Source organism: Meriones unguiculatus, chromosome 17 (assembly GCF_030254825.1).
Source record: "Meriones unguiculatus strain TT.TT164.6M chromosome 17, Bangor_MerUng_6.1, whole genome shotgun sequence".
NCBI lineage: Eukaryota > Metazoa > Chordata > Mammalia > Rodentia > Muridae > Meriones > Meriones unguiculatus.
This window is the reverse complement of record NC_083364.1, coordinates 34,864,426-34,882,338: the sequence shown is the minus strand read 5'-3', so window position 1 is coordinate 34,882,338 and position 17,913 is coordinate 34,864,426. Positions and strand designations below refer to the sequence as shown.

Here is a 17,913-nt window from a genome sequence, read left to right as displayed (position 1 = left end):
ACATACCAGCACACACAAGCGCATACACGAACATGTACACATAGCCCCCCCCATGTGATCTGTTCATTGATGTCTCGAAGACCTACTGCTTACTGCCAATCCTTGTGTATGAGCTGACTTACTCAGCAAGTGTTCATCACACACTTGACCGGCGGCTCTGTGAGGCTTCCGGATCAAAGACAGAAAAGACAGCATGAGTGTAAAACCAGACAGAAGTCTGCTGAGGGAAGCCGCTCTGCTTGAATCAGGGCCTTCGGAACACTTAGTCTTTGTGGTTGACACTATGTTTAATGTGTAGGATTCTTTACTTGTAGCATTAGGATTGCATTGGCCATAATCCTACGTTGAAATTTGAGCTAAGCCACTGTAATTTAAACCACTTTTAATATTTGCTATAGGACAGATTTATTAGATCCTAGGCTTTCCTATTTTAGCCAGATACCTAAACATTTTAAAATAAAATAAGAAAAAATGTGAAACAGGCGTGTGTGTGTGTGTGTGTGTGTGTGTGTGTGTGTGTGTATGTTGGGTTTTGTTTGTCTGTTTTCAAGACAGGGTTTCTCTGTGTGTGCTGTCCTGAACTCTCTCTGTAGACCAAGCTGGCCTTAAACTCTCAGAGATTCTCCTGCCTCTGCCTCCCAAGTGGTGAGTGTATTTCATTACCGCCTGGCTAGAACAGGCATATTTTATGGTTATGTAATAAGAGAAAAATGACATTTTCCACACTCTAAATCTGGAACACTGTTTTGTTTTATTGTAGTTATTATATGAAAAATTTTGGTCATCAGTAGTGATTACTCAGGTTACCAATAATTCATCTGACTGAAATTAGCCTGTGTTTGGAAGGAAAGCATGTTGTATAATGTTGTATGTTAGCTGTTACGGATTCACTTAGCAAAGTTTTTAGAAGAGGCTGTCAGAGTCCCTGGAGTTACAGATGGTTGTGATGTGAGCGGGAACCAAGCTCAGGTTCTCTGGGAGAGCATCTAAACTACTGAGGCATCTCGCTAGCATTCTCTGTCTCTCCCTCCCCCCCCCCCCCCCCGTCACTTTTAACTACCATTGGATTCAGTATCTAGTGGCATCCATTCAGTGTTCACCATGCTAAGGGGCTAAATAGAACATCATGGCATTTTCCTGTTTCCCAGACAGGAGAAAGAGGCATATATCAGAGCGAAGTATGTGGAGAGGAAATTTGTGGATAAGGACTCTACGTTGTCCTCCCCTTTTGAGCAGGAGAAAAGAATCATCTCCAAAAGCTGTGAGGAGCAGAGGCTGAGCCACAGCAGAGTGTCTGTCCACACCTCAGGTATTTTACCTCAGATATTTTCATGAGCTGAAGCCACCTTTTTAATCTCACAATTATGGCCATTGTAGGGTTTTTTTTTTTGTTTTGTTTTGTTTTTGTTTTTTTTTGTTTGTTTGTTTTTGTTTTTTTTTTAATGTTAGAAGCCTGTTTCCTTCTACACATTCTAAGAGAAAACTGGATTTCTGTGTCGTTAAGACTGTTAACCTGAGCTTGTCCAGTGGTTCGCATTCCTAGGCACAGTCTGTACTCTTCGGAGTACAACTGCTTACTAGCAAGGGGAGACGGGATTATAAATCGATTATGCTGAAACCCCTGGGTATCTGGGTAGCCACCAGTCTCCTTCCTACGTTCTCCCCACACTTCCCCAGTAACGGTTTTCCCTGCCCCCACTTCTTACGGCCTGCTTTGTGCTTTGCTAACTTGCATGTCCCCAGTGGCTGCTGTCAGTAGCGACGAGGCCAGGCGGGAGTCTCTGTTCTGTCCTGATGAGCTAGATTCACTCTTCTCCTACTTTGATACTTCTTCAAAACTGCGTAGTAGTAAGTACTGCTGTGGAGCATCCCCAGTCCGTGCCAGTGGTCATTGTGCGGTGTGACCGTTCCTCCGGGTGTTGCCCATCGTCTCCGGGTCACTCATCACCACAGTCATGCACTAAACTAAGCTCTTCACACCCCCCAGCACTTGTGGGGTAATGAGATAGGTCAGAACTCTGAAAATAAGTGTGTTTTCTGCCTTTGTGATTGATGTATGTTCCCGGAAGCTGAATTACAAAAGGCTTAAGATGGCATAAGTGTGCTGTGCTGGCGGTGGCCAAGTTCATGTTTCCATGTACCAGCTCATTTTATAACTTGTTGATTGTGGGGGACTGCTTTCTCAGTGATGTGAATGTTAATCACTAGCCCCCCCCCCTTTTTTCCTTTAACACAGTCAAAAGTAATGACAGTGGGATCCAGCAAGGCTCTGATGATGGCAGAGAATCGTTACCTTCCACCGTGTCAGCCAACAGCTTATACGAGCCTGGTAAGTTCTGATGGAGACCCTGTTGACTGGTATGGTTTATTGAGAAGTGTGGGTGGCAAATGTCAGCTCTTTCGTGGGCATGTTTGCATGTGTGCTCACATGAGGCCTAGAGGTTAACATCTGGTGTCTTTCCCAGTTTCTCCCCACCTTCCTGGAGTATAATTGAAGCATTAGAACATAATGCATGAGCACACACTAGCCGTGTGTGTGTCCATGGAATTGCTGGTGTTTCCATTACCATAGTTGCTTGCCTCTGTAACTGGCCTATTCTATCCCATTACAACCTCAGTCCCTAAACGCCATTCTACTTTTTGTCATGATAGCAGAAGATGGCATCTTTCTAGTTTAGAGCAATGGGATCATTCAGAACATAATTTTTTTCTTTTGTTCAGTATACTTATTCCAAAAATAACTGTGCCATTATATTTACCATTTGTTCATTTCTCTTGTATTTTTAATTGTCTTTTCCCAAACTTTTACCAGCAGATTTAAATTTGCGTAATGGGAATTACTGAACCGTTAGTGGCATCAGGGGCAGCATGAGAATGAAACTCAGTGGAAGCAGTTAAATGTGTAGAAGCGTCAAAACCCAGAAAACCACATTTTCTGCAGCATTACTAAGTATAAGAGGACATGCATCTGAAATTATATTTCCCGGCAGTTCCTAATAGAACAAAGCGGGGATTAAGAGTTTCTCAAATACCTAAAAGTGTGCTGGTGAGACGCCTCAGCAGGCAGAGGCACACTCTGCCAACCCTTGCCACCTGTACTCAAGCCAGAGACCTTGGTGGTGGAAGGCGAGAACCGACTCCCAAAAGCCGTCCGATGCCCTCCACCCTCGCACCCACCCATACCCAAAATAAAAAAATTTAAATGTAGTGAAATTTCTCATATATGTTCAGTTTCAAGTCTAACCAATTGTGGCTTTAGATTTTAAATTGAGTGTAACATTTACTTTTATTTAATTATAGAGCAATTTTACTGCTGAGAGTGTTTGTTTGTTTTCCCCTGTCCCAGACCACTCTTGGATTTTCTGGCATCTTCTCCATCTCATGTAGATGCTCTTACACAAACAGTTAGGGGCTGAGATCTGCCTACAGCAGAGAAGGTGGGGCATGTACCTTTCCAGGTCTGGGTTTTCTCACCTCAATATATTTTCTAGTTCCATGTGTTGTCTGCCTCTGTCTGTGGGACAGCTCTCTGACTGAATGTGGAGCTCAGGGATGGCAGCGAGTTCCATGCATCGTCTGTCTTTGCCTCCCCAGCGTGAAGCTGCAGGTGCTAGCCTCTGTGCTGGCTTCTTACCTGGGTTCTGGGGACCTGGGCTTCCTTAGGCTTGTCTGACAGGGGCTGCCTCTCCACTGCTCTCAATGTTGATTGGACTGTTTCTCAAGTAGCTGGCTAATCTTGCTAAAAGGTTCTCAGAGGAGAGCAATACTGTTTAAGGAGAAAGTGGTTGTTTCTCTTGGTTTTTGGAGTCCTTCCTCTAGTTAGTCATTCACGCAAACCTTGCTGCGTGTGCTGAGAACTTTAATCATGTCCGCTTAGTCCCTGTCTCCTCCTGTGACTGCTCTTGTACCAGCAGCTCCCTCTTTGGGTTTGTCTCTCATCGGTAGGTCCTTTATGCTTCCTTTCGGGACTTCGGTGTGTTTAGTCTTGGAGAAGTCTCTGGGGAGTAAGCATTCTTCAGAGCATTTGAATCAGTTAAAAATGAGTAAATTGTGTTGGTGTTCCTCACCCCAGGAACCAAGTTAAGATTTGAACTTACGTGGTTGTAAATTGTTTAGGAGCCCAGGCTTTTTGTTTAACCGTAACTAACATTCCCTGGATCCTGGCAGACCGCAGAAGCCTAGAGTACTTGTTGATGCCTTTCCATGAGCAGGCTAAGAGTTTGGGGGAATGATGAGTCTCTAAGAAATAATGACATCTGTGTGCGAATCTCTCATACGCTCACAGGGTAGATGAATGGTTTCTTATGTCACAGTGCTTACACTGTGAGTTTAAGAGTTCATTTTGAAAACTGAGGTAAAATATGGACTATGAAGATATCCCAGCCATTTACCTGCCCAGAGTTCTCTCTCCTAATCATTTCTGAGTTTACAGCTTACTAGCTCAAGTTCCTCTTCACATTGCTGTTCTACTGTTACTGTCATTTACCCAACAGAACTCTTTCTTCTTGCAGACTCTTTCTGTACTTATTAAACAATTTGCCTTCTGTGCTCAGGGCACATTCTTATTAAATATGTTTGTGCTTTGCTTTCCAGAAGGAGAAAGGCAAGAATCTGTGTTTCTTGACTCTAAACATCTTAATCCAGGACTTCAGCTTTATAGGGCTTCATATGAAAAAAACCTTCCCAAAATGGCTGAGGCTTTGGCTCATGGTGCAGATGTGAACTGGGCTAATTCAGACGAACACCAAGCAACACCACTCATTCAGGCTGTATTAGGGGTATGAATTAATGTATTCAAGCTGTGCTGGGGGTGTGACTTAATGCATTTGGGCTATCTTAGGGGTATAACTTAATGTATTCAGACTGTATTAGGGGTGTAACTTAATGCATTCAGGCTGTATTAGGGGGATGATTTAATGCATTCAAGATGTATTAGGGGTGTGACTTAATGCATTCAGGATATCTTAGGGGTACAACTTAATGCATTCAGGCTGGATTAGGAGTGTAAGTTAATGCATTCAGACTGTATTAGGGGTGTGACTTAATGCACTCAGGCTGGATTAGGGGGGTGATTTAATGCGTTTAGACTGTATTAGGGGTGTGACTTAATGAATCCAGACTGTATTAGAGATGTGACTTAGTGCATTCAGGCTATATTAGGGGTTCAAATAAATGCATTGAGGTTTTCATGGATCTGGTAAACTACAAAATATCATAAAATTAAACAAAGCATCATTACTGTCACTATTCTAAGTGGGGTTAGAAAGTAAAGAATTCTCTCACTAGTAATTTCTGATTTGGGGGAGGGGCAGCTGGAAGAGAATTCTGATAATGCAAGGGGAGTAGTATGTTTTGCTGGACTTCAAACTGTAAACAATTTTATATTAGTTAGTTCTTGGAAGAAACAAATATAACTTATTTGTCTGCTATATACATACAGATGTGCTCTTTCTCCTTTGCATTTATACATTGCCATCTTCTTCTCTTTAAGGGCTCTTTGGTGACATGTGAGTTCCTCTTACAGAATGGTGCTAATGTGAACCAAAGAGATGTCCAAGGGCGGGGACCACTGCACCACGCCACCGTCTTAGGACACACAGGGTAGGTAACAGTGCTTAAGCATGTAGGTAGCTTTTATCTTGAAAAGCTGGAAATCCTGCTTTTATTATTTTCTCAGGTTAAGGTGGTTATATAGAATTTGTAAGAAGAATGCATTTTTGCATCATGGTGGAACCTGAAAGTCAAAGGTTCTCATCCAGAAGAAAGACTATGGTCAGTGTTGTAGCTTGCTTTCTGTAGCAGCATGATCACAAGGAACATTGGCTTATGGAGGGAAATCAGGGAAGGAACTGAAGCAGAGACCACAGAGGAATGTGGCTTACTGGCCCAATCAGTTTGCTTTTTGAAATTTCTGTTGTAAAGATTTTTGTTGTTTAAGTTGTGTGTGTGTCTGTGTGGGGTATGTGCATGAGTGCAATATCCGAGCAGGCCAGAGGTGTCAGGTCCCCTGAAGCTGGAGTTACCGACGGGTGTGAGCTGCCCGACGAGGCAGGTGCCGGGAATTGAACTCAGGACAAGCTACACGCCTTCAGCTCTCCTGCAGCCCAGGCCTGCCTGCCTATGGATAGTGTCACTTTGGGCTAGGCTCCTCCACATCAGCCAACAATCAAGACAGTTCCTCATAGCCTTGCCCATAGGCCAATCTGCCCGAGGCAGCTTTTCAACGGGGGTTCCCTCTTTTCAGGGGACTCTAGTTTGTGTCAAGCTGACAATAATAACTAGCTAGAATAGTTAGTGTACAGATACAACTAACCAGTATACTATTATACAGATAACCAGTATAGTATACAAATCTAACTAACCAGCATAGCTAATGTACAGATATAACTAACCAGTATATTTGGGGCTTGTAAAGATCCCAGTCAACTTTCATTATTGAATTCTGTTCATTGACTGTTGTAGGATACATTAAGAATTTTCTAATACAGTGTTACTTAGGTTAGGTAGAACTTTGTATTTTTGAAGGTGAAGTGTATATCTGCTTGTCTGTTTTTTTGTCTTCATACTGCCTGAGAAATGCTGTTCTTTTAAACAGGCAGGTATGTTTATTCCTAAAGCGAGGTGCCAATCAACATGCCACTGATGAAGAGGGGAAGGACCCTTTGAGTATTGCCGTGGAAGCAGCCAATGCAGACATAGTCACCCTGTAAGTGTCTCCTTTGTACTTAATTTCCGTGGTACATGTTGCTTGTAAAAATAGCCATGGCTGTCTTGGAGCTCGCTATGTAGACCAGGCTGGTCTTGAGATCCTCCTGCCTCTGCCTCGCAAGTGTTGGGATTAAAGGCATTCACCATCACACCAAGCTCGGTGGGAGCTTTAAACTCAGCCTCTTGTCTGTGCCATTCCTGTGGCACACTGGATGTGGCAAGCACTTTGAAATGCATGGGTTCATCTGTTCTCACAATAGCTCCATGAGGGGGTTGTTCTTACTATCCTCACTTAGGGAAGCTAAGACTCAGATAATTTGAGAAATTCATAAATGTTAGAGCTAGGACTTGACACTGAGAATTTCTGCCCTGATGTCTGGACTCAAGGCCACCTGTGGTGTGCTGCCAGAGCAATAGAAACCAGAGCTGTGATCACCCCAGACACTCTCTTTTCCCTTTGGAACACTCCGAGACCGGGCTGGGCTGGGGGCATGGGGGAACCAAGCAGTTGATTCTACTGCTTTGAGGATTAGGGGCTTATCAGGCTGGAGGGACAGCAGACTTTAAAGGAATTGTTCCCATGAACACTTGATTATTTTTAATACAAAATACATGTTTTTGAATGTTTGAGTTATATTTACTGTGTTGTAATAAAGAGTCTGCAGGTTTTCAGTTGGTTTGCATGTCAGATCAAAGTAGTATGTTACACTTAGAACCTAGAAATGTGATATTGTCAACTGTACTTGATCTCATGACGATAATGGAAGCAGGTTTTAAGTCATGTCATCATTCTGGGCTAAAGGAAGCTGAGACCTGATGATCCTTCTCCTCTTGAGTAGAAACATGACTTTTGGTGGTGCTCTCAGTTCAGAGATGCTCTGTGGCTGCTTTAAGCCCCTGAACTTCCACTGAGGAATTTCGACTCGCACTGTTCCACCCCTTCCCCTCTCTCCAGGAAGACTCAGACGGTGGAGGAGTCACTGTTACCGTGAAGGGTCATTGCTTCCTACATCAATTAGCAACCAAGACAGTGTCCTACAAACAGGCCCACAGGCCAGTCTGTTCCGGATACCCCGAATTTGAGATTCCCCCAGATAACTCTGGCCCATATCAAGTTGACAGCTAAACTCAACTAGAAGAGAATCCTTTGAGACTCCACATAGCAAAGGAATGCTTAGGAGCCATCCTTAATTTACATGTTAATAGGGAGGTTTAAAGAACTGTCCCTCTCAGATGCTGTCATTTCCAGATGGGGCTCTCAGAAGACAGAGCTAGAGCCCGGGGAAGGCTGCAGACAGTGTCGTGGCCTAGAAGTATAAGCAGGCATGACAGAGAATACTTTCTATATTGCTTATTTTTTGTTTTCAGCAAAAGAAGAAGCACTTGTTTTCTTTTTTTTTTAATCTGACGTTACCTGTCTTCAATTGCCAGGATGACTAACCCCAAAGAGTGTATGACCGGTATGGTAAACCTGGGGAAATTTTGGCAACCCCTAGTCATTTACCACAGCACTTGTGTATCAAAATATGTTTTCCGTTATTTAGAAGGAACATGTTGGTTGTGTGTTGAGAACTGTCTCCCTTGGGGTAAGCCAATGGACAGTGACCGGCTACTGCTTCCCTACTGTAGAAGCAATAATTTTATCAGGTTGCTGTAGGAGCTGGGAATTCTCTGGGCCTGGAGGAAGCAGCCTGAAAGTGTTGTAGGTATCCTGCTTCAGTAAGAAATCATTCACTCTTTGCTTGTGAGGGTCATGTGAATGGAGGTAAGGCGCAGTTATTTGGTACTGCATGTTGCTGGTTTGATAAAATGAGTCTTTTACTTAGCAGACACTGTAAAGAACCGATTCTCCCCGCAGATGCCCTAACTCTTTATGTGGCTCATTTGTGTGTGAGTGTTTGTGTTACTTCCTCTAAGACCTCTTCTTCTTCTTTAATTTTAGGTTACGCTTAGCAAGAATGAACGAAGAAATGCGGGAATCAGAAGGACTTTATGGACAGCCAGGTCAATATTCTACTAATAATCATACTGAAATGCAGTATAAAAAATGCATTCAGGAATTTATCAGTTTACAATTGGAAGATTCATAGTTTCTTAGCTGACTGATGAGATATTACAGAGACTTTATAATGTCCTTGTAAATTGTGAGCTGTTAGCTTCTGTACTGTACTTCCTGAATTCTTGGGTGGCCAATCCTGGGCCTCTGCACACTCGGACCTGTTCCTATTTCAGTACACTTGTACTTAGCGTATTCAGTGAGCTCTGGCTGCCGACACCCTCGTCTGCTGTACAGATGTCTTCCACGTGCATTCCAGCGAGAGTGCCCTGACGAACGCTAGCGTGCTGCAGCAGCAGGGAGCAGCTTCCAAAGGAGTCTCGTTAGCTGTCCAGTGAATAGAACAAAATGCTTTTCTTTTGGTTATTCAGGGAATTTCTATACATTGTGTTCAGGGAACAAAAACAAATCACCATGTGTTTTGTATATAAAAAAGTTAGTATGGAAAAATATCGAGAAAAAGTTTATTGATAAGTTTTGTATTCTGAGTCGAAGATTTAAAGTAAAAAATTGCCAATAAGTTAAAAGTCCACAGTGGGTGTAGTTTTAGAGGCTGAAATTTATCGCTAGCTTTGCCCCAGGCAAATGTACACTATTTGCTGGGGTGAGTAGATGTAGTCAGAACAGTGTTTTGTGAACCTGATGGCGAAGTATACTTCTTAGAAAAATCTCAATTCGTGGTCACCTCAGTCTTTACCTTGACTGATCTTCACCTGTGAGTCCTGGTGTGAAGAAAGGAAGAGAGGCTGGTCAAGCTCTTCTGTTTGATGGAGGCACGCTGGTGAGCCATCTTCACAAGGAAGGACATCACATTCTAGTTCACGAGTCTTGAATGTATGAATTACTAATCTGCTTTGAATTCATACACATATTACTAGCCATTTCAGGAACTCACACCCAAATTACTTACAGACAGACTTTCGCTTTGCAATGAGAAGATGTGTTTTATAAAATGAATAGTTATATTATTATTTTTAAAGTGGCCTGGTGATATCATCTCGTTGAAGTATATTTTGAAAATTTTGTGCTTTATGTTACCTTCAGCCACGTTTTAAATTTTGACTACAGTGTGAGGTTATTTTTTTCTCAGAGGACTGTATTAATTACTTATTTTTGGCCTGATGTAAGAAGGATGAAGAAAGAACCTAGCTCAGATAGGTACTCCTAATCTAGGGTGTGTCGCTTTAATCCTGTGGCGTATGCGCACTGCCAGGTCAGGGTGTTCTGAGGTGAGACTCAGCGTTCGCTCTGACTTTCACCTGTTTGTCTCAGAGTTGGATGTTAGCTCTTTAAAAAGTTCTAATTTTGTAACAGATCTCTTTAAATCATAGTATTACAGGGCCACTGCGGAGGCCTTTGTGTTTAAGCACTTTAAATAGAAATTGATCAAAGAATATGAGCTGATGCTTGTGAGGTAGCAGTGAACTTCAAGGCTGTAAGTTGTTACATTTGTAGTTTCCTGAAATGGTGAAGGCAAATGTTGAGTCAGCTGCACCTTCCTTAAGGTGCCTGCCATGATGCCTGCCTAGCTGTTGAGTTAGAGGTCTGAGGTAAGAGGTCAGCGGTCCTCTTGCTCTGTGGTTGGGAATTTGCAAGGGCAGGGCCTCTCTGTTTGCTCCACTTCTGGTCCTGCTTGAAGTTCTTCTGTCCTCCAGGAGTGTCGAGATGTCCCTCTCACTGTTGTATGTGCAGGTTTGTATGTGGGTATAGGAACTTACAGATATCAGTAAGAAAAGAATTTTTTCCTCGATTTTTAATGAAAACAGGCCTCACTTTAAAACATTTTTTGAACCATCTTTAAATTTTAGTTTAGAAGTTAAAATTTAAAATTCTGCCAGCGATGCCAGGTTTAAAATAAGATTTAAAAAAAAACAAACAAACAAAAAAAAAACACAACACCTATTTGAAATACCTTGAAAATAACTACATTTTAATCTTAGTTTGGGGGACAAGTGTGTAGAGGAGATCTTCTGCATGTCAGGCAGTGTGGTGAGGTGGTGCAGGGGCTGCGCTCTGTGGCTCCTCTTTGCCCTCCTGAGTCTTGGCTCCCAAAGCAGCTCTTCCTGGTTTCTCTGCATCTCACTGCATTTCCCCGGCAGTCTGTGCCTAACTGCTTCATTGGTGTCCTAGCCATAGAAGAGAAGCATCAGAACTCTGGGCAGTTCGTAGGTACAGAAATTGTCAGTCTTTTGATAGTGACAGGCCTACTATTTAAAGGACCCCGTTATAATGCTTGGCAATCACATACTTATTTCTAGGAAACCCCATTTCTAAACCCCGTGGGCTCCCATTTGTCTTGCAAAGCAGAATTAAGAGCATACAGCTTCTAAAAGGAAGGTGGGTTCTCTTTCCGCAACCTTAGACTTCTTAGGTGGCCTGGCTGGTGAGGGTACCACACCTTGCTCTCAATGGTGGGGAGCCGGTTAGGAGATTCCCATTGCTGGTCCTGGGTCTCTGGAGGGTCGGCAGGTTCTCAGGCAGTGGGAATCACTGCGTTAAGGAGCCACTTCTGGTCATGTAAGTATGTAGCTTCTGGGAACTATCCAATCATTTGTGGAAGGAAAATCGTCCCAGCCGGAAGGGGCAGATGGCGCCTGCTGTCACAGCGGGTGGTTATCGCATCCTTTTGAGAACATTCATTTCCATGCTGAGGTCACTGACCTCTCTCAGCCACGGTAACTGTGTTGTGATGTAATATTCTGACTACCAAAAACTGAGAGTGAATTTAAGCTGTCGACGGAAACCTAGAAGTATATATTTTAAACACTCAGATTTGTTCAGGTGCAAAAAAAACTTGAACTTTCTGAATGGGGGGAAAAACTTGGTTAAGGAATTTAAAGACTATACTTAGCTGTTTTTTGTAGTAAGGTGTTCAGTGTATGAATAGGAAAATTCCAGGACAGTGTATCCCGGAATCTTGTTCATGTGTTGTAGTTCGGACAAATTAGATTTGCCTTGGGGAAATCTTCAAGTGATTAAAATTCTCCTTAAAGTTTAGGCAATGAAGTTCACTTTGTGTTGGCTATTTAAGTAAACCACTGTCGTTGCTTTTGACAGAACATTTTGAGGTCTGAGGAAGGTAGCATACTAATAGTGCATTATTAGTTAACAAAAACCGGAATTTAATGAGTTCTGTGTGTGAAGCTAGAAACTTCCTTTTGTATTGTATGAACTCTTAAATGTTTGCAGTCTGTGAAACCAATGATAATTACAGCACCAACACTCTCTTCAAGGACGCGTTTAATTCAGCGAATGAAAGGTCTTCTAATTAGTTTTGCATGGTACAATGGTTCTTACTAAAAATGTACTTGTATAATATGTACTGGGTGATTTAAAATCAAACACTAGAAAATCATAAAGAAAAACAGCTTTTTACACAGAATATGCATTGCTGAATGTAGAAGCCATATATCGCCACTGTACTGTTGTAATACTTGAGAACGCTCATCTGGTGCTATTTGTGAATGACTTGGCGTTAGCATCTGCTAGATCCTTTTCCCTTTCCTTCCTGAATATATAATGTGTGCCTTTTACGTTACTTCTGGTGTTGAATGGTAAAATCAATGTGGTATTTTTGTATTATAATCTGCACTTTACACTTTCTTGGAAAGTAAAATTCTAGACTATCTGAATAGTATTTTAAAAATATTTATAATGTTTACAATAAATATTTTACATATTTTAATTCAACATCTAAAAAAAGTAAAAAAAATTAAAATATTTTGTATGGTTTGCTAATTGTTATTTAATGTTGCACTCTTCTCAGTTTGCTTTACGTTCCGTAGGATGGCCAAGCACAGGAATAGGTTATAGTTTGCCGTGCATATCATCGGACAGTTTGACTAGTTTTCTGGGTTAGCCTTTAGTCTGCTTCAGTCCTAATGGGCCGAGTCAGTGCTGGTCTCCAGCCAGCCTGTTAGAGGCTTTTCTCACTGTACTTTACCTTCTAAAGTAGATTGGTTAGGGTCAGCTGACTATTTCATGTCATCATCAAATGTCCAGCATTTTAACAAATTGCATTTCACATAAGCTAAATATTAAGAGTACTAAAATCTTTTTATGAAAAATCTTGCGTTATGTTTTTAGGTCTTTTCACTAGATTTTTATCTGGCCCCCTCAATGTTTTTCTGATGCTCTAGCCAATGAGTTTAGTGAACAGTGGATCAGATACATTAGTTCCAAAGCACAAAGTGTGTGTGAACTACTTTTTACAAACAGCTATTTCAGTGTAAAATGCTCCTTGTTAATGAGAGCATAGGAGGAGGTTTTTCTCTGCCTGACAGCTAGCCTGGCGCCTTCGTAACATGTGTCCATCAGAACCTTCACTAGTATCTGGCTTCAGTCATTTCTTTTAACTTTTATCAAAGAAAGTATTTTCTTAAAAAATGTGCTGTTTAATTCATTTAAAAAACCCTTTTCTTTCGTGTGCTAATGAACGTGTTTCTTCACATTGCTTTCAAACGCTTGCATCTTGCTCCTCTCTAACTCTGAGCTTCCTTCTGCGGTGCAGCTGAGGTCCTCCTCTCAGGTAGAGCTTCCCTTTCTTATGTACTCTTCTGGCATTATTTTTATCTGGTCTTTTTCCTTCCAAAATGCTATTAGAACAAAATTTTGTAATGTTATGAATCCTAATGTAGTATGAATAAAAATGAATGTTGTTTTATTTATACCTGAAGCGTATAAATTTTAAGTGTCTTTATTTTACTTTCATGCAGGTGATGAAACTTACCAGGACATTTTTCGTGATTTTTCTCAAATGGCATCCAATAATCCAGAGAAACTCAATCGTTTCCAACAAGATTCACAGAAGTTCTGAGCCTTTTAAAAAGGGGGAAACTATGAAATTTGGTGAATTCCCAGTGTGTACAACCAAAAACTCATACATTTTTACTACTTTAATTCTACTTACTTAATTTTGGTTGGCATTGAATTATTTGGAAAAAATAGTACCCATTCATTGGTATTTTTGTAAATGAAAACAGTTCCCTCATATTTGGGAAATCCACTATAGTTCCTCTTTTATTTAAGGAAAAAAAAAGTCTTTTTAGTGGATTGTGCTTTTATATAAAGTCGTTTCCAGATCTAAGCCATCTCTAAGTTCTGGAATGCTCCACTGTTAGACCCCTGTATCCTTTGCCATGGGTGGTATACTGGTCCCCCAAGAACATTAAATGCCTGTGTCTGTATCACGTGGGAGCTAGTGTCTTACCTGGTTGGAGGGTGTGTCTCTTCTGTGACTGCCCCGATTATTGTCGGTGGGTGGTTCAGAAATCCATGTGTGCTTTCCGGTAGCGTAGCTGCGGTGCCCACGACACTGGATGCAATCGCTAGGACTAGTGAGGATGTCCTTCATTCTCTCAGAGGTGCCAGTGCCCTTCAGCACTCCAGCAGACACTGCTGCCGTCTGGGTGGACCACACGTCAGTCTTCAGATTTATTTCATCTTATGGTGCAAAGACGCTCTTTTTCTTTCTTCAATCACCAGAAGAATCGTAGCTCAGTTTTTATTGTTGGGCTGATTTCCTAAAACCTTGACAGATCATCAGTGTGACACAACTGGGTTTTAGAAGTTGAATATTGTAAAATTGGGCTTTCATCAAAACAGTGATTTCAAAGATAATATAAGGCATTTTTATATTTGGGACTTGTCCATTTTAAGATAATATATTTTTTACTGTTTCTCCTGGTGAAAGAAAAATCTCCATGTAAAGGAAGATAAAACATTTTTTTTCTGTTTATACTAAAATTTACCAGCAATAAAGTCCTTTTATTTTTTCTACATTTATCTTGTGTACTATACAACAGTATACATTCTTTTAAATTGTATCTTGTATATAGCTTTAGAATTAAGTAAAATGTCATTGACCTTTGAGTTCCAAAATTATGAACGTGTGATACAGTTTGGTCCAATTTCACCTCTGACTGATGTGTCTTGTCAAAGTATATCGTAAATGAGTAATTGCCTTTTAGTTCATGTCCAGCACCGTTGATTACATTAATTCTTTTAGAAATTATTTGTAAGTAGCATGATACTCAGCTTCACAGAAACATTTTAAAATGTATATAAAGTTATAGTTAAATAAAAATTTTAACATTTTCCCTACAGAATGTAGAGCCTTAGTTTGCTTAAATATAAAACCAGAGTCTAAGGAGAAATTATATTGGAATCAATTGGCAACACTGATGAGGCTCTGTGGTTTGGCCGAGTTGCAAGCATGTGATGCATATTTAGTTGGTCACCACACATTAAGGATCTACCGTGATCTGTCCCTGAGGAAGTTCACCCCTCCACAGGTCAAAAGCATGTTGTCTTTCCTTCTCACTTCAGACTTGCAGATCACCTGGACTTACAGGTATCTTGTTAAAGGCAGAAGTCTAATTCATAATATTTTAGTTGGTGTGTTTTGAAACTCACTGTCCTAAAATATGTTCAAGGAAGAGAAATAGGCTAAAGAAGGGGAGATAGGGAAGGGAGCCCGCCTTTCCTCCCCGTGCTCGTTCTTGGTCGCCCCTGGAACCCCTGCCTGGTCTGTGAAGGTGCAGATGCGGCTCCCTTTGGTTCAGCTGCCGGGGGCCGCCGTTCTTCCAGACCTGCTTGCCGCCCTGGCTCCTGTCCTAGTGTGCCCCTAAGTTCCTAGTGTGGCAGTCAGTAGTGTCTGCTGCCCTTTAACGGCTAGAGCATTTTTATTTTTTTTAAAGCCTTAAAGATTCAAGTGCATTTGAAATGCCTTAAAGATGATTGTGGTTCTGAAGATCTTTAAAAAAAAAAAAAAAGCTACATCTTTTAGCATTGCACGGAGGCTAGCAATACAAGACTATATTTCTGTGACTTAATTTTCTTAATGGGCTGGCAAATTGAATTGCAGAAAGGAGTGGAGGGTAGCAAGGGTTTAAGTTAGTAGTTGTAAAGCAGGTTGGCTCTTCATGAGTTCTGCTGTGTTCACAAATCGCTTTCTGTGGCATGTTATGAAGTATTTCATGCACTAGGAGAGATGAGCATGTGCAATGTTCTGATTGCTCTGTTTTCTCTCCAGGACACACATGCTGATAATAGTTTGATTCTTTGTTATTAGTCTGTTAGCTCTTTTTCATCCTCTCGTTAATGTAAAATTTGGATTACTGCCAAAATAAGAATAGAGGCGCCGGGAGGGACTCATGAAATGCAGCTTTAGTACAGACATAGACAAAGGTAACCGTTCCCCAGGCTTCACGCGACACATGTTTAAGATTCCCAAGATTTCAAATTTATTTTAGTGCAGCCCTTGGAAATTAAAAAGTTTCCAGCATTACAATGTGCCTAATTAATTGACGCTGCTGTTTGCTGTAGTTCAGTGAACTTCGTTATTTACTTCACCCAAAGTAATCCAGCTTGCAACTTGTACTTTAGTATGTCAAAGCATTTTAGGAAAAAAAAAAATTACACACATATTTTACAGAATTTTAAGTATGTGATCATGTTAGCAGTATTTAAAAATAAAATTTTCTGTGTATTAGATATGATCATAAGCCAAGTTGTGTTTAAAACTAGTTATCCACTTTGAATAATTAGACATTTTCCGATCATTCGTTCTCAAATTCACTTCCTGTGTGGTTGCATTTTGACCATTAGCATGGGCTAGAAAATGTGGGGAGTGTTTTGTTTTGTTTTTTAAGCAAGATCCTATGTCCATACTAACCTCAGCTCATATTCTTCTTGGACCTGGGACTGCCCACAAAGTGAACGGGTGAAGCAAAGCAAAACCATGAACCCTCCCTTCTTTATGCTTTATGGTGCAGAGTGTACTTGCACGTGACCTTTGCCCTCCTGATGTTACAGTAGGACTTCTGAGACCGTAGTCTATCCGTGGGTGACAGCCATGACTGTGTCTTCTTCACCTGAGCCTGCTCCTCTTGTTTTACAGAGATGGTCACTTGGTTTGCTAGCTGGATGCAGAGCTGACCTGTGACCCATGTCTGACATATGCTTCAAAAGCACTTGTGACATGAAAGGGTGTGCAATCACTGTAAAACGGCAGCTTTCCCTGTGTTTGAGAAGAGACTCCAAATACTCTGGAGAACCTCATACATCGGCATATGAAAGCATCACATTGTAGAGAAGTCTGCATTTTTTACAATAGCAAACATTAATAAAAGCAAAATATTATAAAGTTAAACTCATCTGTTAGCTTCTCAATGTTTTCTAATGAAATGTAACTATAGGAAGGGCTTGGATTCAGTCTGGCTGAGTCCTACAACCTAGAAGGATGATTTTTGTAGGTATCTCTTTCTGTTTACATAGAGGGGGATCATGTGGACAAAGAAAAATTTAATTAAATACAATCTTTCTTTGCATTGGTCTTCTCACTATCTTATTTTGTAGATCTTTCTCATCTCCCAACCTTATTTTGGGTATTATTTTTTAACAGGGAAAGCTTGCTGTGTTATCAAGGTTGTTAGCACCATTTTACACAAAGGCAAAAGGTTAACTTTTGGAACTGACAAGCTCCTTTTTATGTGTATGTTTACTTGTGCTTTGTGGTATTTCTGGATCATTCCGGTCATCAAGACTGATGACATGTACTATTTCTTGCTACCTTTGAAAAGGATTTTAAGAATGTATAACCAACACTCCATTACTTTTTATTAGTATGTAGAGGATTTGTATCTAATTCATGAATGTAGTTTTACTGTAGTTTGTCATTGTAAATGAAGCAAAGTACATTATCTTTATAGTTATTCTAAAATGTACATTATGTAAGAATTGTAAATATACTTGATTACTTTGTATGCTGAAAATTTACAATAATAGTCAATAAAAAAATCTCACTTCTGGCACAGTTACTGTAAACGCTCCGACTTCTTTTGAACTTTGTTGTAGTCAGTCTCACATCTGTTCTGGTTAAGGTCCAGCTTGGTTTTCCAACCCTTCCAAATAATGAAGGTCCATGCTGATCCTACTTGCTAATTACTTCAGTTCAGAAAATGCTTTTGATCCTTCTCTTTAGTTCCAGAGATGTTACAGCCCCTGCTTTCTTTTGTGAACTCTTCCTCTGGCTCTCCCGTTATAGTTGATATGTGTGTGCGTTGGAGTTCCTAATCTTGGCAACACATCCACATTCAAACCCTGCTTCTGTATGGATGGGGCTGAAGGATTGGAGAGCTGAAAAACAG

At 40.9% G+C, this 17,913-nt stretch overlaps 1 protein-coding gene across 5 annotated transcripts in view; it reads left to right on the top strand.

The window, feature by feature from the left end:
* Acap2 (ArfGAP with coiled-coil, ankyrin repeat and PH domains 2) overlaps window positions 1-17,583 on the top strand; it is a 113,376-nt gene extending 95,793 nt beyond the window's left edge. For 2 of the 5 annotated variants that reach the window (XR_009586952.1, XR_009586954.1), the window contains 8 exons: window positions 1,149-1,309; window positions 1,744-1,848; window positions 2,237-2,329; window positions 4,594-4,778; window positions 5,492-5,601; window positions 6,596-6,706; window positions 8,651-13,292; window positions 13,480-17,583. Coding sequence is in view for 3 of the 5 variants with exons in the window: in XM_021651226.2 (XP_021506901.1) it covers window positions 1,149-1,309; window positions 1,744-1,848; window positions 2,237-2,329; window positions 4,594-4,778; window positions 5,492-5,601; window positions 6,596-6,706; window positions 8,651-8,712; window positions 13,480-13,580 (928 nt within the window). In the remaining 2 variants the exon portion in view is untranslated. The remainder of the gene's footprint in view (window positions 1-1,148; window positions 1,310-1,743; window positions 1,849-2,236; window positions 2,330-4,593; window positions 4,779-5,491; window positions 5,602-6,595; window positions 6,707-8,650; window positions 13,293-13,479) is intronic. The other 3 variants (XM_021651226.2, XM_021651224.2, XM_021651228.2) reach the window with 2 other exon arrangements.
* Window positions 17,584-17,913: the final 330 nt, after the last annotated feature.